Below are 15,305 nucleotides of genomic sequence, written 5' to 3' on the forward strand. Positions count from 1 at the left end.
TCAACAACTCTCCACTCCGACTTCACGACAACCACTCTCCACTACATCTGAACAAGAACCGCCGACCACCGCTTCTCGACAAGAACTGCCTGCCGCTACTTCTCAATAATCACTGCCAGTGGAGGCGGCGGAACAAAACTCTCTGGCGCGATCTCTGGCGCTGTGGCTCAGTGGGTGTTTTGTTACCTTCATATATATTGACGAAATGCACTCTGATCATTACAATATCTCCATTAGAATAACATCTGCTATCTCTCCCATCAAATAACTGCATAAAACATGGAACAAACACTCACTACTACCACATCTCAACAACTCTCCACTCCGACTTCACGACAACCACTCTCCACTACATCTGAACAAGAACCGCCTACCACCGCTTCTCGACAAGAACTGCCTGCCGCTACTTCTCAATAATCACTGCCAGTGGAGGCGGCGGAACAAAACTCTCTGGCGCGATCTCTGGCGCTGTGGCTCAGTGGGTGTTTTGTTACCTTCATATATATTGACGAAATGCACTCTGATCATTACAATATCTCCATTAGAATAACATCTGCTATCTCTCCCATCAAATAACTGCATAAAACATGGAACAAACACTCACTACTACCACATCTCAACAACTCTCCACTCCGACTTCACGACAACCACTCTCCACTACATCTGAACAAGAACCGCCGACCACCGCTTCTCGACAAGAACTGCCTGCCGCTACTTCTCAATAATCACTGCCAGTGGAGGCGGCGGAACAAAACTCTCTGGCGCGATCTCTGGCGCTGTGGCTCAGTGGGTGTTTTGTTACCTTCATATATATTGACGAAATGCACTCTGATCATTACAATATCTCCATTAGAATAACATCTGCTATCTCTCCCATCAAATAACTGCATAAAACATGGAACAAACACTCACTACTACCACATCTCAACAACTCTCCACTCCGACTTCACGACAACCACTCTCCACTACATCTGAACAAGAACCGCCGACCACCGCTTCTCGACAAGAACTGCCTGCCGCTACTTCTCAATAATCACTGCCAGTGGAGGCGGCGGAACAAAACTCTCTGGCGCGATCTCTGGCGCTGTGGCTCAGTGGGTGTTTTGTTACCTTCATATATATTGACGAAATGCACTCTGATCATTACAATATCTCCATTAGAATAACATCTGCTATCTCTCCCATCAAATAACTGCATAAAACATGGAACAAACACTCACTACTACCACATTTCAACAACTCTCCACTCCGACTTCACGACAACCACTCTCCACTACATCTGAACAAGAACCGCCGACCACCGCTTCTCGACAAGAACTGCCTGCCGCTACTTCTCAATAATCACTGCCAGTGGAGGCGGCGGAACAAAACTCTCTGGCGCGATCTCTGGCGCTGTGGCTCAGTGGGTGTTTTGTTACCTTCATATATATTGACGAAATGCACTCTGATCATTACAATATCTCCATTAGAATAACATCTGCTATCTCTCCCATCAAATAACTGCATAAAACATGGAACAAACACTCACTACTACCACATCTCAACAACTCTCCACTCCGACTTCACGACAACCACTCTCCACTACATCTGAACAAGAACCGCCTACCACCGCTTCTCGACAAGAACTGCCTGCCGCTACTTCTCAATAATCACTGCCAGTGGAGGCGGCGGAATAAAACTCTCTGGCGCGATCTCTGGCGCTGTGGCTCAGTGGGTGTTTTGTTACCTTCATATATATTGACGAAATGCACTCTGATCATTACAATATCTCCATTAGAATAACATCTGCTATCTCTCCCATCAAATAACTGCATAAAACATGGAACAAACACTCACTACTACCACATCTCAACAACTCTCCACTCCGACTTCACGACAACCACTCTCCACTACATCTGAACAAGAACCGCCTACCACCGCTTCTCGACAAGAACTGCCTGCCGCTACTTCTCAATAATCACTGCCAGTGGAGGCGGCAGAACAAAACTCTCTGGCGCGATCTCTGGCGCTGTGGCTCAGTGGGTGTTTTGTTACCTTCATATATATTGACGAAATGCACTCTGATCATTACAATATCTCCATTAGAATAACATCTGCTATCTCTCCCATCAAATAACTGCATAAAACATGGAACAAACACTCACTACTACCACATCTCAACAACTCTCCACTCCGACTTCACGACAACCACTCTCCACTACATCTGAACAAGAACCGCCGACCACCGCTTCTCGACAAGAACTGCCTGCCGCTACTTCTCAATAATCACTGCCAGTGGAGGCGGCGGAACAAAACTCTCTGGCGCGATCTCTGGCGCTGTGGCTCAGTGGGTGTTTTGTTACCTTCATATATATTGACGAAATGCACTCTGATCATTACAATATCTCCATTAGAATAACATCTGCTATCTCTCCCATCAAATAACTGCATAAAACATGGAACAAACACTCACTACTACCACATCTCAACAACTCTCCACTCCGACTTCACGACAACCACTCTCCACTACATCTGAACAAGAACCGCCGACCACCGCTTCTCGACAAGAACTGCCTGCCGCTACTTCTCAATAATCACTGCCAGTGGAGGCGGTGGAACAAAACTCTCTGGCGCGATCTCTGGCGCTGTGGCTCAGTGGGTGTTTTGTTACCTTCATATATATTGACGAAATGCACTCTGATCATTACAATATCTCCATTAGAATAACATCTGCTATCTCTCCCATCAAATAACTGCATAAAACATGGAACAAACACTCACTACTACCACATCTCAACAACTCTCCACTCCGACTTCACGACAACCACTCTCCACTACATCTGAACAAGAACCGCCGACCACCGCTTCTCGACAAGAACTGCCTGCCGCTACTTCTCAATAATCACTGCCAGTGGAGGCGGCGGAACAAAACTCTCTGGCGCGATCTCTGGCGCTGTGGCTCAGTGGGTGTTTTGTTACCTTCATATATATTGACGAAATGCACTCTGATCATTACAATATCTCCATTAGAATAACATCTGCTATCTCTCCCATCAAATAACTGCATAAAACATGGAACAAACACTCACTACTACCACATCTCAACAACTCTCCACTCCGACTTCACGACAACCACTCTCCACTACATCTGAACAAGAACCGCCGACCACCGCTTCTCGACAAGAACTGCCTGCCGCTACTTCTCAATAATCACTGCCAGTGGAGGCGGCGGAACAAAACTCTCTGGCGCGATCTCTGGCGCTGTGGCTCAGTGGGTGTTTTGTTACCTTCATATATATTGACGAAATGCACTCTGATCATTACAATATCTCCATTAGAATAACATCTGCTATCTCTCCCATCAAATAACTGCATAAAACATGGAACAAACACTCACTACTACCACATCTCAACAACTCTCCACTCCGACTTCACGACAACCACTCTCCACTACATCTGAACAAGAACCGCCGACCACCGCTTCTCGACAAGAACTGCCTGCCGCTACTTCTCAATAATCACTGCCAGTGGAGGCGGCGGAACAAAACTCTCTGGCGCGATCTCTGGCGCTGTGGCTCAGTGCAACCACCTTTCAACGGGCACAGGCGAGGCAAAAGCTTTGTGTCGTGCAGTCATCAAGTGTACACTACTGGGCCTTCGGTTTCGAAGCCCATATCAATGATGTTTCTTCGAATGATTCACAAGCTGACACTTGCTGATGGCCCAGCATTGAAATCTGCAGCAATTTGCGGAAGGGTTGCACTTTTGTCATGTTGAACGATTCTCTTAAGTCGTCGTTGGTCCTGCAGGATCTTTTCCGGCAGCAGCCATGCCAGAGATTTGATGTTTTACCAGATACCTGATATTCACGGCACACCCGTGAAATGGTCGTACGGGAAAATCCCCACTTCATCGCTACCTCGGAGATTCTGTGTCCCATCGCTCGTGCGCCGACTATAAAACTACGTTCAAATGCACTTAAATCTTGATAAGCTGTCACTGTAGCAACAGTAACCGATCTAACATCTGCGCCAGACACTTGTTGTCTTACATACGCGTTGCCGACCGCAGCGCCATATTCTGGCTGTTTACATATCTCTGTACTTGAATACGTATGCCTATACCAGATTCTTCGGCGCTTCAGTGTATTTACACACAGCTCTCACAGAGGTGCATGATTAGTCATTAGCCATAAGCTACAGTCGTGATCATTAAGAGAGAAAAACTTTAATTTACGGAACAAGAAAGTAGCTGCAGTCACGCACTTTGCAGAATGTAGAAAACTGAACACCTTAAGCCCTTGTCACTCAGAGTACGACGTGCTCTTAAGTGTACTTGATGATCCACGTGACGATTCCCAAGCTGGTACTAGGCTGTTTGCCTGTAGGAAGCTTTGCCATGTGTTCCTACGATAGCTCCAGTACTAACACGTTCTTTGAATGCTACCTGCACTTGCCAATCAGGAGTTTCGTCGGCTTGTGGCGTCAGAACCTGTAGCCTGCAGTTGGAACTTAACCTCACAGTGCATTTTAATTACTGCAGAGAAAGTGTTATTGATCAGTTAGTGCATCTAAGGAGGAGATGTACTTATACACTGAGAAAACACGCAATTAGTACAACAGACATCTTGCACAAAACAACTTGCTGCAGAACTCACACAGTGTGGTAGCTTTGGTTGGCAGGCTAGCATTGTAAGCTAGCGCTCCCCACTGTGTGCTATAGTGGTGTGCAAGTACGCATGTGGCTGCATCAACAGTTCTGTGCAGAGAGGGATGGGGCATACTTTGTGGCACCACCAGTGTGCTCTCTATTTCTTTCCATGTCACAAACTCCAGCTGTTGCCTATGGTGCTGGCGCCAGCACACCATGTGGTATAGAGGTTGTGAGAGTCTGTCACACCGAGTGAGTTCCAATCTGTCATCAGTCGCAGCCCTGTGGGAGTCGCAGTAGCAGTTAGCTCCTCCACTAGCTCAGAATCAGGTTGCACATAGCGATCAGAACACAGTACATAGCAGACTTGTACTTCACCAGCAGTGAGGCTAACGTGGACTATTACAGGGAGCTCATACCATAATGACTATCTGAAGTAGATTTCTTATTCTTAGGAATAAAGAACCCAGTTAATATATGCATCCAGTTTGTGTTATAGAAAGAGGATACCAGCCACTAAACCATATCCTCTCCTTGCCTCGCATGGTACAGCTGTACAGAGACAATGAGATGATGTAAAACCTTCTGTAGCAATTGGCGGTGCTTGATTAATCACCATAATTGGCCATTGTTTCTGCTTCTGACTCTCCATCGATACACTTACATGCTTGAGAAACTATTGCTGTCGCTTCTTAACATAATATTTGTCGTGTGTGCTCTGTGTCATCCATACTCAACACAGGAATGGCTATGTACCCTCACCAGACGTAAACTAACATGAAAAACTATGTAAAATGTTCTAAGTGCGCCCTAAACCACTCGCTACAGCCATAGGTGGCAGAACGATGCAATTCGCTGGCGCACCATGTGCTACACTGCTCCTCGGCACTGTCTACTGCCACACCACCCGCCTTCTCAATTGCACACCACTATAGCCAACAGTATCGTGCACCGTTGGGCAAGCTTATAGCAAAACGTGCTCCTTGTGACACAGTCTCTATAGTCAGAGAGAAATGTGAGACTCACCGAGCGGTCCCAGACGGTAGTTGAAGGTGACGAGGATGACCTGGTGTGCCACCAGGTAGTCTGGTCCATACTCGCGCGTTGTGCCCGAGCTGTGGGCGAAGCCGCCCCCATGCACCCACACCATAACAGGCCAGCCACCAGGGCTGGGGGCGGGTTCCACCTGTGGACATCATTACAGCTGTCAGCACAACGATTGTCCAGGTTTAAACAAGATGGTTCTCAACTGTAGCGACAAACTGAGGCACACCAATTTTCATAGGATAAGGTGCAATAGGTAGGTGTCTAGAAATGCCCGGTCTCCTTCACAGATCCCAGGGGCCACAAACTCTTACAGTGCCTGGTACTGCCGACTTCAGTCATCATAGGCGGAAATTTCTTCATAATCACATGATTATACGCAGTTACATCGAATTCTTGTCCAAGAGGTCAACAAGGAACCAAAGGTCTCATTAAAAACTACAGGGTGTTTCAAAAATGACCGGTATATTTGAAACGGCAATAAAAACTAAACGAGCAGCGATAGAAATACACCGTTTGTTGCAATATGCTTGGGACAACAGTACATTTTCAGGCAGACAAACTTTCGAAATTACAGTAGTTACAATTTTCAACAACAGATGGCGCTGCAAGTGATGTGAAAGATATAGAAGACAACGCAGTCTGTGGGTGCGCCATTCTGTACGTCGTCTTTCTGCTGTAAGCGAGTGCTGTTCACAACGTGCAAGTGTGCTGTAGACAACATGGTTTATTCCTTAGAACAGAGGATTTTTCTGGTGTTGGAATTCCACCGCCTAGAACACAGTGTTGTTGCAACAAGACGGAGTTTTCAACGGAGGTTTAATGTAACCAAAGGACCGAAAAGCGATACAATAAAGGATCTGTTTGAAAAATTTCAACGGACTGGGAACGTGACGGATGAACGTGCTGGAAAGGTAGGGCGACCGCGTACGGCAACCACAGAGGGCAACGCGCAGCTAGTGCAGCAGGTGATCCAACAGCAGCCTCGGGTTTCCGTTCGCCGTGTTGCAGCTGCGGTCCAAATGACGCCAACGTCCACGTATCGTCTCATGCGCCAGAGTTTACACCTCTATCCATACAAAATTCAAACGCGGCAACCCCTCAGCGCCGCTACCATTGCTGCACGAAGAGACATTCGCTAACGATATAGTGCACAGGATTGATGACGGCGATATGCATGTGGGCAGCATTTGGTTTACTGACGAAGCTTATTTTTACCTGGACAGCTTCGTCAATAAACAGAACTGGCGCATATGGGGAACCGAAAAGCCCCATGTTGCAGTCCCATCGTCCCTGCATCCTCAAAAAGTACTGGTCTGGGCCGCCATTTCTTCCAAAGGAATCATTGGCCCATTTTTCAGATCCGAAACGATTACTGCATCACGCTATCTGGACATTCTTCGTGAATTTGTGGCGGTACAAACTGCCTTAGACGACACTGCGAACACCTCGTGGTTTATGCAAGATGGTGCCCGGCCACATCGCACGGCCGACGTCTTTAATTTCCTGAATGAATATTTCGATGATCGTGTGATTGCTTTGGGCTATCCGAAACATACAGGAGGCGGCGTGGATTGGCCTCCCTATTCGCCAGACATGAACCCCTGTGACTTCTTTCTGTGGGGACACTTGAAAGACCAGGTGTACCGCCAGAATCCAGAAACAATTGAACAGCTGAAGCAGTACATCTCATCTGCATGTGAAGCCATTCCGCCAGACACGTTGTCAAAGGTTTCGGGTAATTTCATTCAGAGACTACGCCATATTATTGCTACGCATGGTGGATATGTGGAAAATATCGTACTATAGAGTTTCCCAGACCGCAGCGCCATCTGTTGTTGAAAATTGTAACTACTGTAATTTCGAAAGTTTGTCTGCCTGAAAATGTACTGTTGTCCCAAGCATATTGCAACAAACGGTGTATTCCTATCGCTGCTCGTTTAGTTTTTATTGCCGTTTCAAATATACTGGTCATTTTTGAAACATCCTGTATGTTTCAGAGTATTGCAAGGAACTGGTGGCCATTGCAACCGCTCAATAAAGAGAAAAAAGAAAGGGAGAGAGCATAGGTATAAGCACTTCCAAAGTCTTCACAACTTTGGAAAGCAGTGGAGGGTATATAATATTGCCAAACAGTTTCTCAAGAAACTGAGACATAAGTTTCATGTGATATATGCTCGTTATTTCACGTTCACAGCATAACAGTAAGTGATATTGTCTGCTATGCTACATTTTTCCCCATTTTTGTTTTATGACATTTCTGTATCGCAGCACACTGTTGGACTAGTTGTACTTTGCTTGATCCTTTGTTTATGCGACTATTTCTTTTTCGATATTCTAGCGAGAAAATGTTTACCTGGATCGTCTGTTTTTCCTTTCCCCAGAAGTCGCTATATCAGAAAACATCTATGTTGTACACCTATAATTTTTTTATATCTGCCACTATAACTACTGTTATTTTTGTCATTATTATTATAGTGACAATTATCATTATTATAGTGGCATAAGCTACAGTAATACAAGTACTGCCAATATTAACTTTATTAGTTCGTAGTCAGTAAAATTTACTCACACTGTCACTTCAGGTAGGCTTTCACGGCCGGCGTCTTCATTAGTCAAAACATCCGGGCAGAAAGGCCGTAGTGGATCTGTAAAACTTCTTCTTCCTGACGTTTTGTTGCCATCTGCGGGCAACATCTTCCCAGGTGAGTCAACGACTGACTGCCAGGCTGTGGATGTCCCGTTTATATTGAGCGCATAGAGGGCACCACGGTACGTTACGTGGGGCCGACTCTCAAGTCTATCTCTGACTAACGTCATTATTCACGATTGAAGGTAATCGATTGTCACATCGTTGGTGCAAAGTCGACTGCCGTGTCTTATCTAACTTTAAGCCTTCTTCTTTTTCATTAAAGTTATTGTGGTGTTTCTGAATCTCTATAGCTTCTCTATACATGCGTGCATAATACTGCGATGTCCTAGCTAGCAAGCTCGTCTCACAACGTTTTATTTCACGATCACCGTCTTTAACAACGTGTTCCGCTGCGGCTGATTTGTCGGTATGTCCCAGTCGACAATTCATTTTGTGTTCTGTTAAGCGGTTATTGACATTTCTTTTCGTTTGATGAGAATTTTTCCGGGTTCTATGGCTGTGGTCCATGGAATTCTTCAATCCCTGACGTTTCGTCCAAAGCTACGTTGGACATCTTCAGAGGTGCTCCTGGTTGTGCTGAGTCTTGCCGACTGACGAGTCGGACGTCGAAGAGCGGCCTAAATACTGTGGTAAGTGGGCGTGGTCTGGATTTCACGTGATAGCTGAGATAAACCTTGTCAGAGATAAAAAATTTTAACTATCGATTATAGTACGTCAAAGATAAAAACTTTTCACCGATTCTGTAGCGCCACAGTCCATATATCACTGAGTTTCATGGCTTCTTCTTTCCTGTTAAAATTATCCCCATGTTTATATATTTCGATGGTTTCTCTATATAGCAGTGGATAATAGTTCGTCATAGTACATGAAACTTCAGTTTCTGAAAATTTCACTACGTTATCACCTGATTAAAGAGCATGTTCCGTCACAGCTGATTTGTCTGTTTTCCCTAGTCGTATCGATACCATCGATATGTTTTCTTACTCGCTTTCTCCAGAGATAATTGGATGATACATTTGTTGTTTGGTCACATGGAAAAAAAGATTTAGAGGAATTCTTTTTTATTTAAATAGTATAAATCAAAAAATCCAGTTTACCATAGAAATGGAGAAAGACAATGCAATATCCTTCTTGGATGTCTTCGTCATGAGACAGACTGATGGCAGCTTGAAACATAAAAGTCTTTCGGAACGTTACACATACCGACAGATACTTGCATAAGGATCCCAATCATCATCCACAACAGAAAAGAGGTGTAATTAAAAGTCTAGTGGACAGAGCTAAAAGGATTTGTACGCCGGAACACCTGGACGGCGAGTTAAGAAGAATGGGTACTCTAGTAAAGAAATAAATAGAGCTTTGCGACCGAATAACAGGAGGTCTATGGACAACGATAGGACACGGCGATGGAAGAACACTGATTCTCTACCCTTCACCAAACAAGTAACGTATAAAATTCGCAAGATAATAAGGAAACATGACGTTCGACCGATTTTCAGACCAACTAAGAAAATAGGTCAAGCACTTCGTTCCGTTAAGGATAAACGTCCCTCTCTGTCTGTAAGTGGTGTATATAAGATTCCGTGTACGTGTGGCAAGGTCTACATTGGAACTACAAAGAGAAGTGTGAATGCGCGGTTGAAGGAACGTAAGTCTTTGTCGACTAGGGAAAACAGACAAATCAGCCGTGGCTGAACATGCTCTTCAATCAGGTGATCACGTAGTGAAATTTTCAGAAACTGAAGTTTGATGTACTATGACGAACTATTATCCACAGCTATATAGAGAAATCATCGAAATATATAAACAAGGGGACAATTTTAACAGAAAAAAGAAGCCATGAAACTCAGTGCTATATGGACTGTGGCGCTACCGAATCGATGAGAAATTTTTATCTTTGACGTACTATAATCGATAGTTAAAAATTTTTATCTCTGACAAGGCTTATCTCTGCTATCACGTGAAATCCAGACCACGCCCACTTTCCACGGTATTTAGGCCGCACTTCGACGTCCGACTCGTCAGTCGGCAAGAATCAGAACAACCAGGAGCACTTCCGAAGATGTCCAACGTAGCCTTGGACGAAACGTCAGGGACTGAAGAATTCCATGGACCACGGCCATACAACCCGGAAAAATTCTCATCAACTGAAACATCCGGTCGTGAAAGCCTTCACTGTACTTCTTTTCGTTGTTCCAATATAAACCTTCCCACAGCTACACGGAATTTTATACACCCCAGGAGTTGTTAAGGGGTGTCGAGTGTCTTCCGCCGATCTTAAACACTCAATAATCTTCTTGGTGGGTCTAAAGATTGTTTCAGCTTAAAACTTGGCCAGAACTTTCCCAATACGACCCGTTTATCTCGAATGAATGGAAGAAAAACTTTTCCAGGTGACAGTTGTTGTTGCTGCTTGTTGTCAGACAATTTTCGTCTGGTATGGAGCGCTCGATCTATCTCGTTGTCAGCGTATCCATTTTTCTTAAAAGCCGTTCGCAAATGATTTAGTTCATCTTGCAAATAAACTGGCTCACAGATCTTATTAGCTCTGTCCACCATTGTTTTAATGACACCTCTCTTCTGCCTGTGATGATGGTTGGAATCCTTATGGAGGTAATGGTCGGTGTGTGTATCTTTTCTATACACTTTATGTCCTAGAATCCCATCTGCTCTTTTAATTACTGATACATCCAAAAAATTAAGTTGTCTATTGTTCTCTTTCTCCATAGTAAACTGTATCTTTGGGTGAATACTATTTAGGTGCACCAAGAAACTATACAATTACTCTTCACTGTGACTCCATACCACAAAAGTGTCATCCACATACCGATTCCACTTCAAGGGGCTTTTACAGACAGAGTGCTGCGCCTGCCGTTCAAAAAATCCATGAATACGTTAGCAACAGCTGGACTCAGAGGCCTGCTCATGGCCACTCCTTCGGTTTGTTCGTAAAACTCTTTATCATAATTGAAATAAGTCGTGGACAGGCAATGTCGAAACAGGGCTACTATACCAGTGGTAAACATACCAGTATGTATGAAAGAGCTTCGTCAACAGGAACCATGGTAAACAGGGCTACCACATCAAAACTGACAAGGATATCACTTGGGCTGACAGTAATCTCCTTAATTTTTTCGATAAAATGCACAGAATTTTTAATGTGATAATTAGTTTTACTAATATGCGGTTGTAGCAAGGAGGCGAAATGTCTAGCCAACTCTTGAGTAGGTGATGCAATAGCAATGACTATCGGTCTCAGTGGGACATTAGGGTTATGTATCTTCAGTAGCCCATATAATCTAGGGGAGGGGGGGCGGTTAGCTTCCGTTTTGCATAGATATTTTTTATTCTATGTAGAAATGGAAGACTTTTTTATTAGTCGATTGGTAGCTCCTAGCACTTTCGTTGTAGGATCCTTTTCAAGCTTTTTATAAGTGTTAGAAACCGAAAGGTCACTGATATTCCTATAGTAGTCCTCACTCTTCATCACAACGGTAGCATTACTCTTATCAGCAGTTAAGTAAAACAATATTATTGTCCGCATTAATCTCTCGTGACGTCTTCTTATCTCCTTGAGACAAATTACTGCTAAGTGACTTAGCTTTACGTAGTATCCTGGCTGTTTCCATCCTGATTTAATCAGCAGAATGTGGTGATAACTGACGAATCGCCGCCACTACAGTATCCTCCACGGAACACTGTGTAAGTAGGCTGTTTAGGTTTATATGTTGGTAACGCCACAAGCGCACTGTATGAAAATCACTGACTATTTTGTGTGCAGTCTGTGGCTGGTTGGCATTGCTGGAATATTCGGTTGTGTAGTGTCGGGCAGTTGGATGTGAACAGCACGTAACGTTGGGCAGTTGGAGGTGAGCCGCCAGCAGAGGTGGATGTGGAGAGAGAAATGCCAGTGTTTTGAGAGGTGACTTTAAGCGGACGACCTGGGCGTGTGTCCGCCAGCAAAAGGAAATTTGTAAAGATAGATGTCATGAATTGATATATATAGGTATATGTATATACATTGTTTGTTCTCTATCAAAATCTTTCATTTGCTAATTATGCCTATCGGTAGTTAGTGCCTTCAGTAGTTAGAATCCTTTATTTAGCTGGCAATATTGGCGCTCGCTGTATTTCAGATTTCGAGTAACGAAGATTTTTGTGAGGTAAGGGAATCATGAAAGGTATATGTTATTCTTAGTCAGGGCCATTCTTTCGTAGGGATTTTTGAAAGTCAGATTGCGTTGCTCTAAACAAGAATATTGTGTGTCAGTTTAGTGATGATCAGAATAAGTAAAGAGAAAACTGTTTGAGTACGCTGAGTTTTGCTCAGCTGTTTGAAAATCAAATAACGTAAGAGGTTTACTAGCAGTCATTTTATAATTTTTCTAAGGGGACGTTGTAACTGCGGTGGACTAATTGCAAAAATTTCTCCGCTCGAGAGAACAGAAATTTTGTCCTTGGATAATTCCCTTCCCGACAAATCTATTACCCTCAATCGAGAATAATGACGTTAGTCAGGGATAGACTTACAGTCGGCCCCGCGTGTTTATGGTGGTGCCCTCTATGTGCTCTATATAAATGGGACCTCCACGGCCTGGCAGCCAGTCATTGGCTCACCTCGGAGGATGTTACCCGCAGTTGGCAACGAAACGTCAGGGAGAAGTTTTCCAGATCGACTACGGTCTCTCAGCCCAGGTAGTCGCACGATCAGAGGCGTCTTGTCACGGTCCGGCGACTCTCCCCGTCGGAGGTTCGAGGCCTCCCTCGGGCATGGGAGCGTGTGTTGTCCTTAGCAAGTTAGTTTAAGTTAGATTAAGTAGTGTGTAGGCTTAGGGAGCGATGACCTCAGCAGTTTGGTCCCATAAGACCTTACCACCAATTTCCAAAAATTTTCTCAGTCCGGAAGCTTTAACTAATGTCATTTTAATATTATTTGTCATATTAAAATTGTTATTTCTTAAGTAACTAAGATATAAGAAAGGTAATGCGCGCGCGCGCGCGCCCGCGCGCGCTTGTGTGTGTGTGTGTGTGTGTGTGTGTGTGTGTGTGTGTGTGTGCGCACGCGCGCAACGCCGGTCCGACGTAAGAGAGAGCCTGATGGTCGTCAACAGATCAGATTAAATAAATAGATAAAAAATTATTAGTCGTACTGGCAGAAGCTGCTAATACAATGGTTCGCAGGTTCACTAGCACCTACAGCTCAAGAAATATGAGGAAGTAGCTCATAGGATAATGGCACATTTTTGTAAGGGACATTCATTTCGTATAGAGATGAAGCAGCCTTATAGATTAAGGTAATTTGTGAACAAGTGGGACTAATGTGACGTCTTTTACTGAACGAGAGTGATGGATGAAATAGTCCCAGCAAAGAACTGTTAGGGCAAAGAATTTTTACATATAGCGAAAAGCGAAAGTTTTCATAATGCGCAATATGGACTGATAAACAGTTACAGGGACAAATTTGTGGCAAGGACGTAGTGGCAGCAAAGAGACATTTTTAACACGCTGAGAGTAACGAAAGGTCTGTAATTTAAATTGATCTCGTTCGTACCAACGAGGGTCAATAACATAGGGCGTGCTGAAGCAGCTACGATTTGGGGAAGCGGCTACGTACGCGTACAAAGGCAAAGCACCGTAGTAAAGACCTGCTGAAGTCGTCGCCACACTGGCCGCCAACGAGCGTGCCGAGTTTCTGACGTTACAGCGTGGAAAAAGTCCCGTTGGAGAGTCTTTCTGAGCGACCGAGCGAAGTGGCGCAGTGGTTAGCACACTGGACTCGCATTCGGAAGGACAACAGTTCAAACCCGTCTCCGGCCATCCTGCTTTAGGTTTTCCGTGATTTCCCTAAATCGTTTCAGGCAAATGCCGGGATGGTTCCTTTGAAAGGATACGGCCGGTTTCCTTCCCCATCCTTCCCAAATCCGAGCATGTGCGCCATCTCTAATGACCTCGTTGTCGAGGGGACGTTAAACACTAAACTTCTCCTTTCTGAGCGTGCAAGGTAATATCAACCATGACAGATATTCTGAAAGTGAGTTTGAACGTAGACGAATGAAATGGAAGAACGTCACCTTCGACACACGCACGATATCTCCTTTCAGTACAGAATCGGGAGATGCCACATTGACTTTCAGTTGAAGCGCATATTTGGTGGATTTCATTTTATAACCTACATCCTCTGAATATATACCGGTTTGAAGCACCAGCAAATACATCTCTCAAAACCCATCATTTACTGGAGCGATTTTTTGTCATAAAATGACGCGAAACGTCATGTTGACAGTTAAAGAAATTTATAATTGTAACTTGCATATTATGAAAGTATGCTATTTCAACGCAAAGCTACAAACACATTTTTTTGGTAGGATTTCTTATAATGAAATGTCAGTTAACAGAAGTTCTGCGATTAAAGCCATCAGAAGACAGTAACACACAAGGCAAGGTCACATATCACAGAAGTTCTGCTTAACGTAAAGAGCAGGAATGCAGAGTAATAATGTGTGATGTGTTGCAGTTTCGCGTCTCATTACATCTAATTGTTTTTATTCACTTTCGCGTTTTCTAATAGGTTCTGAGACTTTCTTATTAATTTAATACACGCATATTTTACAACATTCGATGTTATATAAATATAAGTGCGCTCTCTCTCATGAGTGATTTTTCGATTGGTATTATTTGCAGTAGAGTTTACACTACCTGCAGTAAGACATTTTGCAGTTTCTTGTTTAGTCATGTATCTCACATGTTCTAAAGGTTCTGCTAGTGAATAGAAACATCGATCAAGTATGAATGACCTAAGGATTTTACTAAAAACAGAACACGAGGAACATTTTTATCTCGTGAGGATGGCTATTGTAAATGCGTGTTGCACTATCTGTAATGGAACTTTTTATAAGCTGACGTCTTTACTGACTGTATAGGGAACTTCCCTTTTTGCCTCTCAACACGTTCACGGATACTGAAGTTTTTATTTATGTAT

The 15,305-nt window shown here is 44.0% G+C and overlaps 1 protein-coding gene across 1 annotated transcript in view; it reads right to left on the reverse strand.

Moving 5' to 3' along the window:
- LOC126088242 (esterase E4-like) overlaps nucleotides 1–15,305 on the reverse strand; it is a 450,967-nt gene that overhangs the window by 320,397 nt on the left and 115,265 nt on the right. The window contains exon 3 of the mRNA XM_049906372.1: nucleotides 5,656–5,815. Coding sequence (XP_049762329.1) covers nucleotides 5,656–5,815 — 160 coding nt within the window. The remainder of the gene's footprint in view (nucleotides 1–5,655; nucleotides 5,816–15,305) is intronic.

The sequence above is a fragment of the Schistocerca cancellata genome, chromosome 6 (assembly GCF_023864275.1).
Source record: "Schistocerca cancellata isolate TAMUIC-IGC-003103 chromosome 6, iqSchCanc2.1, whole genome shotgun sequence".
NCBI lineage: Eukaryota > Metazoa > Arthropoda > Insecta > Orthoptera > Acrididae > Schistocerca > Schistocerca cancellata.